Genomic DNA, 17,918 nt, shown 5'->3' with positions numbered 1-17,918 from the left:
TTGTGGCAGACGGTTACTGAAGAGGGCTGTGGCGAACAATAAGAGAACGGCAGCTGCAAAAGTGACCGCAGAACTGAATTTCTGACTGACGACTCCTGTCAGCACCAAAACAATACGAAATGGCTCCATAATCAGGAAACTACAGGACGTAATTACAAAACAGCTCGTCTGTGATGTCAATGCCCGTAACAGAGAAACGTGGTGCCGAAGCCATGAAACGTGGACGATGGAGCAATGGAAGAAAGTAATTTGGTCGTATGATTATTGTTTCACACTTTCCAACCTCTGGCCGAGTTCACGTCCGAAGTCTGAACCATGACGCCGGTTCGGTGATGATTTGGCTAGCTATACCGTGGTATTCCATGGGCCTTATGGTTACCCTGCAAAGTCGCATTTTTTCAAGAATTATGTGACCGTTTTGGTTGATCAGGTCCATCCCATGATACAACGTTTGTGGCGTAATAGTGATGCTGTGTTCCAAGGCGACAGGACCTCTGTTCACACAGCTCACATCCTCCACGTTAGTTTTGTGAGCATGACGATGAATTGTTGCAGCTGTCCTAGGTCACCAGAGTCACCATACCTCAATATTATTTAGCTTTTGCCGTCTTCTTTGGAGAGACAGGCGCTTGATCGCCATCGACTTCTAAAGTATCCCGTTAGGGGTAAAGCACGCACAAGAAGAGAAATGTGCCCGGGTAGCCAGAAACAACAGAACATTATTACAGAGGAATACATAAGAACGTGGGTAACAGGGAACAGTTTCATATTGAAGGCAACGTAAAGATCGTCCTGATCTTATGAAAGAAACTCGTAAATACGACAGAGTTCTTGAAAGCGCAAATTGAGCACCCGGCCTGTCACTACTGAGAATTAATACTGTAGGCAGGGTCGGTGTAAGATTGCACTGATAAAGTCCAACCTCCCGATAACATGGGCTGTACTTGGAGGAATCCGATCGCGCCACTTCCGAATTAGAACCTCGATTTCCAGGCTCGGACTCGCACTCGCTAGCGAACTCTGGGCGGTGTTCTATTAAGACCGAGCCGTGAAGGAACACCGGGCTGTTGTCTGGTGTCCCGTGGCTCGCGGATGCAAGCTAGTCCCGGCCGTATTCAGCGATATGGCGCCCCCAGTACTGCAGCGTCGACGATGTGGACGCGCTGGCTTGCAGGCAACCCGCAGCACTCTGTAGTGTGATGTGCAGCTGGGCCATGGCTCAAATGGTTCAAATGGCTCTGAGCACTATGCGATTTAACTTCTGAGGTCATCAGTCGCCTAGAACTTAGAACTAATTAAACCTAACTAACCTAAGGACATCACACACACATCCATGCCCGAGGCAGCATTCGAACCTGCGACCGGAGCGGTCGCTCGGCTCCAGACTGTAGCGCCTAGAAGCGCACGGCCACTCCGGCCAGCAGCTGGGCCATGAGACACACTCTGTACGCTACACACCTCAATCACCGTTATCTGAACTTCCCACTGTTTTGCAGGAAAAATGGTACAAGATCTCTTTAAAACCATACAGGACCTGTATTTATCAATTCTGAGGCGACAAGAACGTTACTTTAATGCCAACACTTTCTCTATGCTGTATTTTCATATTTCGTCCATCTCCTGTTAATATTCTATTCACTTATGATAATGCTTGACCAAAAAATTGAAGCACCCATAAGGAAAGGGGGGGGGGGGGAGGAGGGGAAAACTTCACAGGTTGAGAGGCTATGTGGTTTTATTTCAGTGAACACAGTATCGAGTGAAATTTACAAACAACTGGGCAGTACGAGCCGACATATCAGTACGACGTTGCAGACCCTCTAGTATGAATGCTTACACTCAATCGATTGGGAAGGATGTCACACAGCCACTGTATCTTCTCCTGAGGCAAACTGGCACACAGCTGTTGTAATTGATCGATTATATTCTTGATACTGGCACTGGGACAGAATTGACGGCCTAGCTGGTCCCACAGTTGATCTGGGGATCTTGACAGCCACGTGAGAACCTCATCATCACCCTGACAGTTAAAACAGATACGTGCCATGTGTGGAGGAGGACTGTCGTGTTGAAAAAGGGCTCGACCATATATTGTCGCCTCAGAGCTAACACATGAGGACGCAGGATGTCGACGGACCGTTGTGTCGTCAGGGTTCCTCCAGTCACTACCTACCACGAACTGAAGTCATACCTGATGGCTCCCCACACCATGACGCCAGAAGAGTAACACCGAAGTGCCTCTCTAAAACATTCAAAGAATGAGAACTTTCGCTAGGTATCCGCCGTACTCGCCAATGATGGTCATCCAAGGTATGGCAGAATCGTGATTCCTCGCTGTGCACATGCGACGTTCTTCATCAGCAGTTGATGCTCGTCCGTCACGGGACAAGTCCAAGCTCAGCCGTTTGTACTGTGGTGTTAACGACAGCCTATGTACACTACATTAAAACTGCTACACCAAGAAGAAATGCAGATGATAAACGGGTATTCATTGGACAAATATATTATACTAGATCTGACATGTGATTACATTTTCACGCAATTTGGGTGCATAGATCCTGATTCTGGGTAGAACAGCCACATCTCGCCGTAATAATGGCCTTCATACGCCTGGGCATTGAGTCAAACAGAGCTTGGATGGCGTGTACAGGTACAGCTGCCCATGCCGCTTCAACACGATATCACAGTTCATCAAGAGTAGCGACTGGCGTATTGTGACGAGCCACTTGCTCGGCCGCCATTGACCAGACGTTTTCAATTGGTGAGATATCTGGAGAATGTGCTGGCCAGGGCAGCAGTCGAACATTTTCTGTATCCAGAAAGGCCCGCCCGTACAGGACCTGCAGCACGCGGTCGTACATTATTTTGCTGAAATGTAGGGTTTCGCAGGGATCGAATGAAGGGTAGAACCACGGATCGTTACATATCTGAAATGTAACGTCCACTGTTCAAAGTGCCGTCAATGCGAATAAGAGGTGACCGAGAAGTGTAACCAATGGCACCCCATATCATCACACCGGGTGATACGCCAGTATGGCGATGACGAATACACGCTTCCAATGTGCGTTCACCGCGATGTCGCCAAACACGGATGCGACCATCATGACGCTGCAAAAAGAACCTGGATTCATCCGAAAAAATGACGTTTTGCCATTCGTGCACCCAGGTTCGTCGTTGAGTACACCATCGCAGGCGCTCCTGTCTGTGATGCAGCGTCAAGAGTAACCGCAGCCATGGTCTCCGAGCTGATAGGCCATACTGCTGAAAACGTCGTCGAACTGTTGGTGCAGATGCTTGTTGTCTTGCAAACGTCCCCATCTGTTGACTCAAGGATCGAGACGTGGCTACACGATCCGTTACAGCCATGAGGATAAGATGCCTGTCATCTCGACTGCTAGTGACACAAGGCCTTTGGGATCCAGCACGGCGTTCCGTATTACCCTCCTGAACCCACCGATTCCATATTCTGCTAACAGTCATTGGATCTCGATCAATGCGAGCAGCAATGTCGCGATACGATAAACCGCAATCGCGATAGGCTACAATCCGACCTTTATCAAAGTCGGAAACGTGATGGTGCGCATTTCTCCTCCTTACACGAGGTATCACAACAACGTTTCACCAGGAAACGCCGGTCAACTGGTGTTTGTATATGAGAAATCGGTTGGAAACTTTCCTCATGTCAGCACGTTGTAGGTGTCTCCACCGGCGCCAACCTTGTGTCAATGCCCTGAAAAGGTAATCATTTGCGTATCACATCATCTTCTTCCTGTAGATTAAATTTCGCGTCTGTAGCACGTCATCTTCATGGTGTAGCAATTTTAATGGCCAGTAGTGTATATAATTCCCTAGTCCGGTTGCTGTTAGTCTCCCAGCAATAATGCTGTATGATACAGAATATGCAGAGAGTCCATTACGTGTCCTAGGACGGCAGGCGCAAATGTAGAGAACGCATGCATTCGAACATCGAGCCACCGTCGCACCGAATATCCCACAAATCTGAATATTGCAGGATTAGATCAGCCGACAGAATGAAGACTCACGATGAGACCCCGCTCAAATTCTGTAATGTTCTGATAACGCTGTCTCACACGAATATGTAACATCTGTGTCCAACACTGTGATCAGCTTCTAACGCTGCTCACGCGCCGTATACATGTTACAATGAATAATGGAAATGAGCGTTTGGCGTCATTGTCCGGGAGGCCCCTTGTGGGGCAGGTCCGGCCGCCTTGGTGCAGGTCTTATTACATTCGACGCCACATTGGGCGACCTGCGCGCCGGATGGGGATGAAATGATGGTGAAGACAACAACACCCAGTCCCTGAGCGGAGAAAATTCCCGACCCAGCGGGGAATCGAACCCGGGCCCGTTGGGACGGCAGTCCGTCACGCTGACCTTTTTTTTAATCTCATTTTTTTCTATGTTGTTCGTTGACTTTGTTCGTGGCGGACGTCCGATGACACTTGTTCAGGTTGTTCGTTAATCGGTTCACTCAGTTTTTTATTACAGAGGGTAGCTAAACCCTCTGACCGAATACGCCAAGCTACCGTGCCGGCAATTCATTCAGCTATCGGGGCGAACTATATGTTACCATGCCTGGCAACAACACTGAATACAAACAAGACTAATTTACTATGGTGGCTTTTCTACCTATCACAGAGAATTGCTGCTGTAAGCATTTACACAACCTCCGAAATTACATTGACATCTGACTATGGCTTCTTGGTGCTTCACTTTTTTTTGTCAGGCCGTGAATTTTATAAGTTACAGAGAATAGTGTATTATCCGAAACATTGTGTAACCCTTGCGACATGGTAAGTCAGGGTCGCCCACCAGTTCCGTTCACTAGTTGTGCTACTGCTACACACTCACCTTTGGCAGCAGTGTTAGGAGACCAGTGGAAATGTCAGTGACAACGGAAGGTTGAGTGGAGGCGTGCTGAGATCGGCCAATCGTTTCAGAGTCACGAGAAGGGTTTTCAGCCGAATAAACTGCTTAGATTTTCTGTATAAGTTGTTTATAGTTATTCAAGCAAGATATAAAAAAAACATATTAAGCTTCCGACAAGGAGGAAGTCCGAGTACGAGTGTACCGCCCCAGTAAAAATTTTCATTTTTACGACATACGAACATTCATCATACTGCATGATCAGCACGTCTGATATGTTTGCACTGATATCTCACCCCATTACATCTTCACTGACATCACATGAGCCATTCGTTTCATATCAGCCCGCTTCATTCATTTCATGCAGTTGTTAGGGATTCATGCTCAGTAGATCGCCCATAGGAAATGGCATCATTTTTGCATTTGTCTTTTACCGCTTACCTCCCGACAAACGTTTCTTTCACGAATTTCAGACATTACGCATCTGACACAGGCTGCAAAGCGCAAAGTATCAGTAGCGCATGTTAATGATGACAGTCTGGTTACCGCAGACAAAAAAAAAATGGCTCTGAGCACTATGGGACTTAACTTTTGAGGTCATCAGTCCCCTAGAACTTAGAACTACTTAAACCTAACTAACCTAAGGACATCACACACATCCATGCCCGAGGCAGTATTCGAACCTGCGACCGTAGCGGTCACGCGGTTCCAGACTGTAGCGCCTAGAACCGCTCGGCCACACAGGCCGGCTTACCGCAGACAACTCTTCTATTACGTTTTTCTCGTACAGCCCCTTGATTGTCAACCTTGTGCAGGCTTGTGCGTCGAGGTGAGCAACAAGCTGGACTTTTGGGAGGAAGAGGAGACGGACGCGCACGAGAACGAAGTGGAGCCCCGTCCGCCGCCGCTGACCGTCGTCGACGTGCACGTCGTCGTGTCTAACGGCAGCGCCAGCACCACCGAGAAGCACCGAGACGTGCCCGTCTACGTGCCCGTGGAACTCGTCACTCCCAAGCCAGCCACCTCCCGCCCGGTAAGTTGCCTCCGCACGTCCATTACCTTTGAATCTTTGACTACGAATTTTATTTCGAAAACACTAACGGATGTCTCGTTCGGAAGAAACAATAAGAAAATTATATTTGCCGCCTTTCAGAAAATGACTGGGCAAAACCTACAAGACATACAGTAGTGGACAGAGCGTCTCTCCAAGTTTGTAGCTCACACTATAGGTGCTCAGTATGAACTTAGATTGTAATGTGGCCAGCGTCACTTCGAGAGTCCAAGTCGTTGACGCGAAGGCAGCCCGCTTTGCTAACCTGGTGATTGGGTTGCCTTTCTGCAGGTGCGAACTAATTGCAAGTGACAATACGGTGACGAGGATTAACAATGAAACTTGAGGACAGCACAGCAATTTGTATTTATAAGAATTCTGTAAACCATTAGCAGGCTTCTCTTTACCAGTAGGACAGTGTACCGTAGGTCTCTAGAAGAGCGTAGCGTTACAAAGGATTGGAAAAGGGCACAGGTCATCCCCGTTTTCAAGAAGGGACGTCGAACAGATATGCAGAACTATAGACCTATATCTCTAACGTCGATCAGTTGTAGAATTTTGGAACACGTATTATGTTCGAGTATAATGACATTCCTGGAGACTAGAAACCTACTCTGTAGGAATCAGCATGGGTTTCGAAAAAGACGGTCGTGTGAAACCCAGCTCGCGCTATTCGTCCACGAGACTCAGAGGGCCATAGACACGGGTTCACAGGTAGATGCCGTGTTTCTTGACTTCCGCAAGGCGTTCGATACAGTTCCCCACAGTCGTTTAATGAACAAAGTAAGAGCATATGGACTATCAGACCAATTGTGTGATTGGATTGAGGAGTTCCTAGATAACAGAACGCAGCATGTCATTCTCAATGGAGAGAAGTCTTCCGAAGTAAAAGTGATTTCAGGTGTGCCACAGGGGAGTGTCATGGGACCGTTGCTGTTCACAATATACATAAATGACCTGGTGGATGACATCAGAAGTTCACTGAGGCTTTTTGCAGATGATGTTGTGGTGCATCGAGAGGTTGTAACAATGGAAAATTGTACTGAAATGCAGGAGGATCTGCAGCGAATTGACGTATGGTGCAGGGAAAGGCAATTGAATCTCAATGTAGACAGGTGTAATGTGCTGCGAATACATAGAAAGATAGATCCCTTATCATTTAGCTACAAAATAGCAGGTCAGCAACTGGAAGCAGTTAATTCCATAAATTATCTGGGAGTACGCATTAGGAGTGATTTAAAATGGAATGATCACATAAAGTTCATCGTCGGTAAGGCAGATGCCAGACTGAGATTCATTGGAAGAATCCTAAGGAAATGCAATCCGAAAACAAAGGAAGTAGGTTACAGTACGCTTGTTCGCCCACTGCTTGAATACTGCTCAGCGGTATGGGATCCGTACCAGATAGGGTTGATAGAAGAGATAGAGAAGATCCAACGGAGAGCATCGCGCTTCGTTACAGGATCATTTAGTAACCATGAAAGCGTTACGGAGATGATAGATAAACTCCAGTGGAAGACTCTGCAGGAGAGACGCTCAGTAGCTCGGTACGGGCTTTTGTTAAAGTTTCGAGAACATACCTTCACCGAAGAGTCCAGCAGTATATTGCTCCCTCCTACGTATATCTCGCGAAGAGACCATGAGGATAAAATCAGAGAGATTAGAGCCCACACAGAAGCATACAGACAATCCTTCTTTACACGAACAATACGAGACTGGAATAGAAGGGAGAACCGATAGAGGTACTCAGGGTACCCTCCGCCACACACCGTCAGGTGGCTTGCGGAGTATGGATGTAGATGTAGATGTAGACAGTAGTACCTAGCAAGAGCATGAAACAAACTCCATGTGATTCTCTCAAACCTATGATGGCAAACATATGTCCCGCTGGTAGTTTTGCTAAACAATTAAAACAAGTGTCAGAGTCAGAGATTCGTGTGGCAGTGTCTCCAGCACAGTAATTCATGAATTTTTCTAAGGGGACGTTCCAGAAGCAATTTTTTAGAAAAAAATTACTTCTGAAACGTCACCTTAGAAAAATTCATGAATTACTGTGCTGGAAAACCTCTACGTTATTTTCAAACAGCTGGGCAAAACTCAACGTACTCAAACATTTCTCTCTTTACTTATTCTGATCGTCACTAAACTGACACACAATATTTTTTTTTGCGTAACGCAATCTGACTTTCAATAATCCCTACTAAAGAATGGCCCTGACTAACAATAACCTATACCTTTCATGAATCACTTACCTCACAAAAATCTTCGATAGTCGAACAACTGCAATACAGCGATCGCCAATACTGCCAGCTAAATAAAAGATTCTAACCACTGAAGGCACTAACTACTGATAGGCATCGTTAGGAAATGAAAGATTTTGATTGAGAACAAACAATGTATTTACCTTAATAATGTTCAAATGTTATCAGATATATATCAGTTCATGATATCCAGTATTTCAAATTTACTCTTTCTGATGGACACACGCCCAGATCGTCCGCTCTCAAAACTCCGCCATCTCTCTCCCCATATCCACCATTGCTGGTGGCTCACCTCCAACTGCGCAACGCTACGCGCTGTTCACATCCAACTGCCCAACACTACAATAGCAGATATTCCAACAATGCAAAGCAGCCACAGACTTCACACAGCACAGTCAGATATTTTCATATACAGCGCTACGTGGCGTTACCAACATAAAAACCTAAACTGCCTACTTAAACTTCGAACAGGTAAAGAAATGATTCTTGAGGGTACTGTCTTAGACCTTCTAGTAACTAACACACCCAAGCTAGTCGAAGCCATTAATGCAGAAAGGGCTTTACTGAACATATGGCTGCCATAGAATTATCGACTACCGGTGTTATAAGGAATGTTACCAATGATAGGAAATATACTTGCGTAAAAAGTGAGATAGGAAACAAATTGAAAATTATATGAGAAATCAATATCAAATTTTCAGCTCTGAAGACGAAGATGAGCAAACGTGGACGTCATTCAGAATCAGTGGGATGGCAAAGACCCTGACCCACCAAGGTACAATAGTCGTGTTGAGAGGTGGCACGCTACCCCCCCCCCCCCCCTCACTTTTAACAACACTGTCAGTCAAATTAATATTCATATTTGAGGTCATCTTCCCCAGTACTACATTTGGTGTGTGTGTTTTACAACTTTTTACATGAGGAAATTGTGGATAGAATGTTCATATAATAGCATGTGTACCCTTAGAGAACTTGTACCTGAGGGTCATAGTGGAGGCAACATAGAACAGGGAGAAAGATGGATTGCGGACCTTAAATGATGTGTGCATCGGCCTGGTTGTGAGAGTGATTCTGGCAAACAGTGCTTTGTGGATTGTACCTGCAGATGGACTTCGGGCCGTGGCATTCCCCCCTTCCCACTTAGCGTCGGGGCAAGAAGGTGCTGGTTCGCAAGACATTTTACCTGGCCAGGCGACAGACCGTTGCTTAGGTGGCCAGATGGCAGAAAGTGGGTGGAGAAAGCCATTTAACACAGACTTTTGTACTCTGAGCTTTTGTGCAAACGCTGGGACGGTTACGTGCAAGTATTTAGTGGAGGCAAGGATGTAACTCCCCTGACGCCAGGAGTCGCCAGTTTCCTTTAGCGAACGGGAAAAAAATCATATATTTCAGGAGCACGACTCTCTGCGAAGCTTAACAGCCTTCTTTCAGATATTGGAAATGATCGGCCTGAAAAGATTAGACCTCTCCATAAATAAGAGACTACGCTGTTTTTGCCGAAACATGGCCATACTTACCGTAAGAACGACGGCTTCCTGGTCTAAAATCTTTTTTCGCTGATATTGGCTCCTCTCACGATATACGAGGGTGACTCAAATGGAAACCTTAAATTTGTAATAATAAATCTGAAATTTCGCTCCGTTATCCTGTACGTTGGTAAACGTGCTACAAACAGCGTGCAGAATGGCCTGTAGGTGGCAGCATAGTGCAGATGCACACATACCGTCGCAGTATCAGTATTAAGATGGCCGCCCCACTTGCGACTTACACCATGGAAGAATAGCGTTCTGTTATTCGGTTTGTGCGTAGTGAAGGTGTCAAACCTATTGAAATTCATCGACGAATGAAGGTTCAGTACGGTGGTGCATGTTTGTCACAGCAACAAGTCGAGGAACGGAGTAGGAAGTTCGCAAATGGTGTGACTTCAGTGGAAGATGCTCCTCGTCCAGTTCAGGCACAACGAGTTGTGACTCCACAGAACATTGCAACAGTTGAAGCCACAGTGAAGGAAAACCGCCGAGTGACACTCAGTGACATTGCAGCATGTTTACAGATTAGTCATGGGTCAGCACACCACATTGTGCATGATGTGCTCCAGTTTCACAAAGTGTCTGCAAGATGGGTGCCACGGCAGCTGACTCCTGAAATGAGAGAACGACATGTTGATGCTTGTGAAGAACTTTTTCGGCGCTTTGAACGAGAAGGTGATGGCTTCCTTGCAAGAATCGTTACTGGGGACGAAACCTGAGTTCACTTCCACCGACCGGAAACGAAGACAGCGAGCAAGGAATGGCGCCATTCCTCATCACCAAAGCCAAAGAAGTTTCGAACTGAACCATCAGCAGGAAAGGTTATGCTGACTCTCTCTTGGGTCGAAAAAGGCGTCATTTTGGAGCATTACATGCCTCGAGGGACCACTGTCACCAGTGCATCATACACAGATCTCCTAAGAAATCATCTGCGACCTTAAATCAAATCAAAGCGACGTGGATTGCTGTCAGCAGGTGTCCTTTTGCAACATGACAACGCAAGGCCCCACACTGCCCGTACAACAGTTGCAACAATCACAGACCTGCTTTTTGAGTGTCTTCCTCATCCACCATACTCACCAGACCTTGCCCCAAGTACTTTCCATAGATTTGAGCCACTCAAAGACGCAATGGTAGGAAAGAAGTTCCGTTCTGATGAAGAGGTACGCCACGCGGTGCGTGAGTGTTTGCGCGGACTACCAAAAGAATTTTTTCTAACGGAATTTATGCACTTTGTAAGCGCTGGAGGACTTGCATTGAGCGTGGGGGAGATTATGTTGGAAAGGTGATACAGCTTTGTACCAATGCTGCACAATAAATAATATTTAAAAAATATTTAAGGTATCCATTTGACTCACCCCCGTACAAAACATAGGCTTGCTCCCCCAGCGCTGGATCCGCTGTGCTGTGTGTGGATTGGCTACCAGGCCAACAGAACAGTCAAAAGGAGAGATTCTATAAGTAGAGAATAGTTCGATTGTTGTTGTTGTTGTGGTTTTCAGTCCTGAGACTGGTTTGATGTAGCTCTCCATGCTACTCTATCCTGTGCAAGCTTCTTCATCTCCCAGTACTTGCTGCAACCTACGTCCTTCTGAATTTGCTTAGTGTATTCATCTCTTGGTCGCCCTCTATGATTTTTACCCTCCACACTGCCCTCCAATGCTAAATTTGTGATCCCTTGATGCCTCAGAACATGTCCTACCAACCGGTCCCTTCTTCTTGTCAAGTTGTGCCACAAACTCCTCTTCTCCCCAATTCTATTCAATACGTCCTCATTAGTTATGTGATCTACCCATCTAATCTTCAGCATTCTTCTGTAGCACCATTGGTTTGTACAATTTTGAGGTTTTTTTTTTCTAATTCGTCTCCCGTTCCGAGGCTTGGTGGAAAGTCATTGTGACCCTTTGCTTCGTCGTCTTCTGCTGCTTCTCTGGTGGAGAGCTTCAGGTCTTAGCCTAGTAGATAAGACTTGGGGTCGGCAACTTCTGATGAGCTAAGAGCCAGTAGTAACTTCCAATTGTACCGACAGTGGAACCGCATATCATCTCGGACATATCGTGTATCGTGAGAGTGAACTTATTCGTCCCGAGTCGACCGTCTGACGTCTGACAATTCCATCACGCACCGTCGTGCCTCTGAGTCAAAATGGTTTGGCCAGACCAGCGAACGGGTGCACATTATACTGGAATCTGACGGAATTTCAGGGCTGTGATAGGAAAGTTTCCCGAGTTCTAATAATCAGAGCACCAGTCCACGTACTTTGTAAATTTTCGTGGACGCGTCAGAACATTACATATGCTGCAGCGTTCCGCTCCTCGCTCACAGTGCACCGCTTTCTGCTGTGTAAAGTAGGACTGCGCCAGCGTATGGTTGTTAAATGATATTCACAGCTCGTTGTTCTCCGGTGAATCGTAGTTTGTGGTGCACTTGGTCGTAGTTGATTCTATTTGGATAGAATGTGGAATCATAGTGGATTCATGTAAACAAAGTCAGATTGTGAAACTTCCTGGCAGATTAAAACTGTGTGCCGGACCGAGACTCGAACTCGGGACCTATGCCTTTCACGGGCAAATGCTTTACCAGGCGAGCTAGGCAAGTGCTCTACCGACTGAGCTACCCAAGCACGACTCACACCCCGTCCTCACAGCTTCACTTCTGCCAGTACCTCGTCTCCTACCTTCCAGACTTTACAGAAGCTCTCCTGCGAACATTGCAGAACTAGCACTCCTGAAAGAAAGGATATTGTGGAGACATGGCTTAGCCACAGCCTCGGGGATGTTTCCAGAATGAGGTTTTCACTCTGCAGAGGAGTGTGCGCTGATATGAAACTTCCTGGGAGATTAAAACTCGAGAGATTCTGTAAAGTCTGGAATGTAGGAGACGAGGCACTGGCAGAAGTAAAGCTGTGAGGACGTGCGTGAGTCGTTCTTGGGTAGCTCAGCTGGTAGAGCACTTGCCCGCGTAAGGCAAAGGTCCCGAGTTCGAGTCTCGGTCCGGCACACAGTTTTAACGCACACTCCGCTGCAGAGTGAAAATCTCATTCTGGAAAGTCAGTTTGTGTTATAAAAGGGATTTATTCAGGGAATAATTTGTATAGTTTCCACCGCAATGAATGCTTTGCCAATCAAAAACCATCTCTTTTCTGATTTGTCTTTGTCTTTTGTTTTTTTGTAAGATTTATCAGCTCGTTGTAGCTTCATAAGGATGAATAAAAACTTGTCTTTGTAAACTTAAATACTCCACTGTTCTCATTCAAACTCCCTCAACTACCCAATGTTTTTATATTTTTGTGGTAATACATGGATGCACCTGCAATTCAAGGTTCAATTTTGTTAAATTAGTCAATCTGATTATTAATTTGAGTTCTGAACGTGACCGCAGATATAGGCAACGGAAGTGCCACGAGTTAATTCATTCTTTGAAAAATTAAGCTGATTCCTGTGTTACATTGCTGATTACATTTACATATACTAATAGCTTGACGTCTTCTTTGGATTCATAAACATTTTATTTTACCTGTTATTACTTTTCTGTTGTAATAAAAAAGAACAACCCGGGCTAAGCCAAGAACAGGCAGAACTCATGTATCAAGCGACAGGGACCACCAAGAACTGTGGAGAATGGTTCTAAAAAGAATCGAATGAAATCACGGAAGGAATCACTTGCGAATCCCCGAGCGACACTAGCATTACTGTGCGTTGGGAGTTAGAAAGTATAGGGTACAATGGTGGAGTACTCTTCATACGACACGTTCTTCTTTTGTCAATGCTAAGCGAACTTTGAGGTGGTGTAAACAACGATGCCACTGGACAGTCGATGATGGAAGCAAATGATTTGGTGGGATGAAGCATACTGTACACAGTGGCAACTCGCTGAAAGGGTTTGGATCTGGCGAATGCGTGGAGAATGTTAACTTCCATCACCTGTAGAGCGAAAAGTATAGACGAGTTGGTTTTACTGTACGGAACCTGTTTTCCGTGGTTAGAGTGTGAGCTCCTTAATTCTCTCAAGAAAACTCTAAAACAAGACGAACACATTTTACAGACTGTATACTGCGTAAAGGAAAGGAACAGTTAAGAGACGATGACTGTTTATATCAGCTTGACGATGAACCTTGTGATAAAGCAGCAAATATGAGGCAATTGTTTGTGGACAATAACTTTCTCGAAATCGTCTGGACCGCTCAGGGTCCCGATTTCGGATGAGTTAGAACGTCGACTTCTCTCCAGACCGCACCGTCCAACATCTCTACCTTCTCTGGTTTCGGCTCTTGAGGAAGAAAGAGCTGCCATTCTTCCACAAACATTCAGACACGTCATTGAAAGATCCCGCAGAAGAATTGAAGCCGCCATAAAGGTGGAGGGCGGACACATCCGTTATTAATGTCCACTAATAGCTGTCCAGATTCTCTTGATCAGATAGTGTAGGAAATCGTCAAGTCGAAGAAGTCTTCCACGGCTTCAACCACGAAGTTGAAAGAAGAATTATAGCCACAGACACGAGAAAAAGAGGCAGGAGGACAGGAGGAAAGTTACGCAGTTCTATTCATTTGCTAGAGATGGCAGGCTCGTGGCGAACGCAGGCCAGATCACAAAGATACAGACGTAATGGTACAGCCCGCATGATTTCTACGTAAGCGATCATTCCTTTTAGTGCTCAATGCACTTATGCTATAAAGAAAAACCAATTATAGTACTGCAACTAACCAAAGTGGTACGAGGTAAATGTCTATTGGTTAAAATGGCTCTGAGCACTATAGGACTTAATTCTGTGGTCATCAGTCCCCTAGAACTTAGAACTACTTAAACCTAACTAACCTAAGGACATCACACACATCCATGCCCGAGGCAGGATTCAAACCTGCGACCGTAGCAGTCGCGCAGTTCCAGACTGAAGTGCCTAGAACCACTCGGCCACTCCGACCGGCTTTGTCTATTATTCACATAATCACCATCACAGTCGGTGTTAATAAAACTTCTTCTAGCTTCAGTTCTGGAACGTACTTCGGCACATACACTGCAATGGTGTAGGTGCGATTAAGGTGTGTACAGGGTAAGGACCCCTATTTCGAAATGATGTTCTTTCTCTCAAAGGCCACCCTCAAACAACTCGTAAACATTCTTCGTGCACAGGAGGTGAATCAGCCATAAGGAAACATTCTATTACCACGTAGACACTGAACCTTATACTTGCAGAGTCCAATGAAGTAAATTCTTTCTTTGTTGTCATTTGGGCAGTGCCACACAGCCATTCCTCTAAATATGCACTTTAACTGAAAGGAGAATGGTCCAATCCAACATGTCGAAGCCTACTCTAAAATTTTTCACTCAGGAAGAATATGTCGAAAGAAACGCACTGTCCAAATTTTAGCTGCTAAGGCTCACTGCAAGCATTATTAAAAATATTGAAGTTACTCATTTTGCCGCACGAGGAACCTCTTATAAGAGACAGCCGTTTCTGCCCAGTGCGCGGATTGGCTAATAAGCAAACACAGCTGGGACAACAGAACGTAGCGCGGCGTAGCGTGAAATCCAAAGCGCACATACGCGAATTTTAATCACGTAAACCATATCAAAAATATAAATGCGTAGGCTTCCGCGGCCAGAGTCAGTAGACATAAAAGTTTTCTGGTTGTGGTAAATGGAAGTGAGCGTTTGGCGTCGTTGGCCGCGAGGCCCCTTGCGGGGCAGATCCGGCCGCCTTGGTGCAGGTCTTATTACATTCGACGCCAAACTGGGCGACCTCCGCGCCGAATGGGGATGAAATGATGATGAAGACAACACACAGTCCCTAAGCGGAGAAAATCCCCGACCCAGTCGGGAATCGAACCCGGGCCCCTTACGATGGCAGTCCGTCACGCTGACTGTTGAGCTATCAGGGCCGACTCTGGCTGTGGTATTACGTCATAATGTATAAAACTACTGCTGCTGGAGAAAAACCAACGTTTCGGCCACGGTTGCAGTAGCCTTCTTCTGGGTCTACTCAGAAGGCCGCTGCAACCGTGGCCGAAACGTTGGGATTTCTCCAGCAGCGAAGTTTTATACATTATGACGCGGTACCACAACAAGAAAACTTTTATGTCCATATCAAAAATGTCAAAAAGTGTCAATTATTTGAATAACCTGTAGCTCATATCGACAATTACACTGTTGCAGATGTGTTACACAACTGACTACCAGAGGAAAAAAAAAATCAGTGCAGTGTATGTTACGTTACAGACGTCTTCGATCAATCGGGACTTCAATTTGTTGACATTAAATGTTTTATAGCAATTGCTGTGGCATAGTTCTTATGATAATTTTTAATAATGTATATTTTACTGACAATCAAACAGTTTCTTGTTTGTTCCCTATAGTCGTCACAAAATTACGAAGTGTCTATTGAATAACGAAAACAAACTTTCCTTACATCAGGCACATCTGATAAAAGAAAAATATTCGAATGAATAGGCACAAAATTAACTAATAAATACTTTAGGAGAAGTAAGCGATTTCGATTGCTTACCAGGTTCTTCATATTTCATCTTACTGAGGTCGAAAACATTATTTGGATAAATATTTCACCTATATAACTTCACAAAGACAGATGCTATTAGCAAGCGGCGGCCGGGGTGGCCGAGCGGTTCTAGGCGCTACAGTCTGGAACCGAGTGACCGCTACGCTCGCAGGTTCGAATCCTGCCTCGGGCATGGATGTGTGTGATGTCCTTAGGTTAGTTAGGTTCAAGTAGTTCTAAGTTCTAGGGGACTGATGACCTCAGCTGTTAAGTCCCATAGTGCTCAGAGCCATTTGAACCATTTTTGAAGCTATTAGCAAGCATGCAAAAGAAAATTGCGAAGAACATTAATTTAGTTTTATTTCTGTTGTTAAAACTTAGTGATGCCGCAAAGGCAACTGTTAATTGTAATGGGTGTTAAATGAGTCGCAAATTCGAGTGAATAATAACTGTCAACAATTTATTGTGTCAGAGAAACTATGAACGGAAGCTGAGATTCGTTTAACAAGTTACGATCGTATTGTGCCAAGTTATGTTTAACGATGTGGCATTAACTAAGGATATGTGCTCGATTTATTGCGCACGGTTAGCTACGACAGGAGTGTACATTTCTCCAGCCGCCTGGCGAGCTAAGAATTTGGCAAATTTCAACATTTAATAAAATTCCTTAACGTCTAACATTCTGACATTGTGTTTCGTTCGCTGTAAACCCCCTGCTTAAAAAAAAAAAACAGGGAAGGTTTCAGAATGTTGGCTTGGACCATTCCCTTGTGAGGTAGCAACATCATCATGAAAGAAATAATTTCTGCGGTATACATTGTGGTAAATTAACCAAAAAGTGGACTCGACAGATAAACTTTCATATATTGATAAAGATTAATAATGGTCGTTTTGTGTAAGGGAGCTGTTGTAACTGACGCTTTGAAAGTTTTTACAACACATCTTTTATTTAAGTGAGTCTACATGGAATAGACTGAATAATAACGAAAAGTCAGAATCACAACCTGTAAGAATTTCCTACTAGAGGCAACAAAAGGTAACTTCTAAATTTCCCACAAGAGTCCGAGGTAACACACATACACTTAATTCCAAGTCATATTCCAATGGTGAAGACGTAGTCTTCCGTGTAGACGTCCTTGAGGTCGGTATTCGGCGTCCACTGACGTCCGGTACTGGTTCTAGCCTTTAAATAGTATTGGCCAGCCAATCAGATGTTTGTGTAGTAATACCTTCTGCAAGCCATCTCGAACTCCCCCTGCAGGAAGTATTACGCGGAATGTCTGTTTCCGTATCAGCCTATGTTTACCATTGCTTACGTCTTGGTCATAGGCAACCTCGGTTCTGTGTGGTGTTAGATGTGTTGCCGGCCCACAGGGGCTACCTTGGCGACGGTGTAACAGGAGCTATGGCTTGTTCTGAACGAAGAGACGAACGAGCTTTTCTCCGCGTTGTTAAGAATGCATAATGTGAGGTGCTGACAATGTTTCCGTTTGAAAGACCTTACGCATTCCGTACGACATGCCTTTGCTGTATTGGGCAAGCATTTCCCTACAATTATGAACGTGAATTTGGTAACAAAATGATAGAATATTACTGTACAACGAACCACCAGAGAAAAAGGTTTTATTGCATCAAAACACTGATTAAACTACTGTAAGTCTGTCAATAGAATAAATGCTGTTGTCTGAGGTT

The 17,918-nt window shown here is 45.2% G+C and overlaps 1 protein-coding gene across 2 annotated transcripts in view; it reads left to right on the top strand.

Annotated features, from left to right (window-relative positions):
- LOC126194184 (uncharacterized) overlaps positions 1-17,918 on the top strand; it is a 75,730-nt gene that overhangs the window by 26,815 nt on the left and 30,997 nt on the right. For both annotated transcript variants that reach the window (XM_049932745.1, XM_049932746.1), the window contains exon 2: positions 5,706-5,923. In XM_049932745.1, coding sequence (XP_049788702.1) covers positions 5,706-5,923 — 218 coding nt within the window. The remainder of the gene's footprint in view (positions 1-5,705; positions 5,924-17,918) is intronic.

The sequence above is a fragment of the Schistocerca nitens genome, chromosome 1 (assembly GCF_023898315.1).
Source record: "Schistocerca nitens isolate TAMUIC-IGC-003100 chromosome 1, iqSchNite1.1, whole genome shotgun sequence".
NCBI lineage: Eukaryota > Metazoa > Arthropoda > Insecta > Orthoptera > Acrididae > Schistocerca > Schistocerca nitens.
The sequence above is the reverse complement of the archived record's forward strand: the minus strand, read 5'-3'. Positions and strand labels throughout refer to the sequence as shown.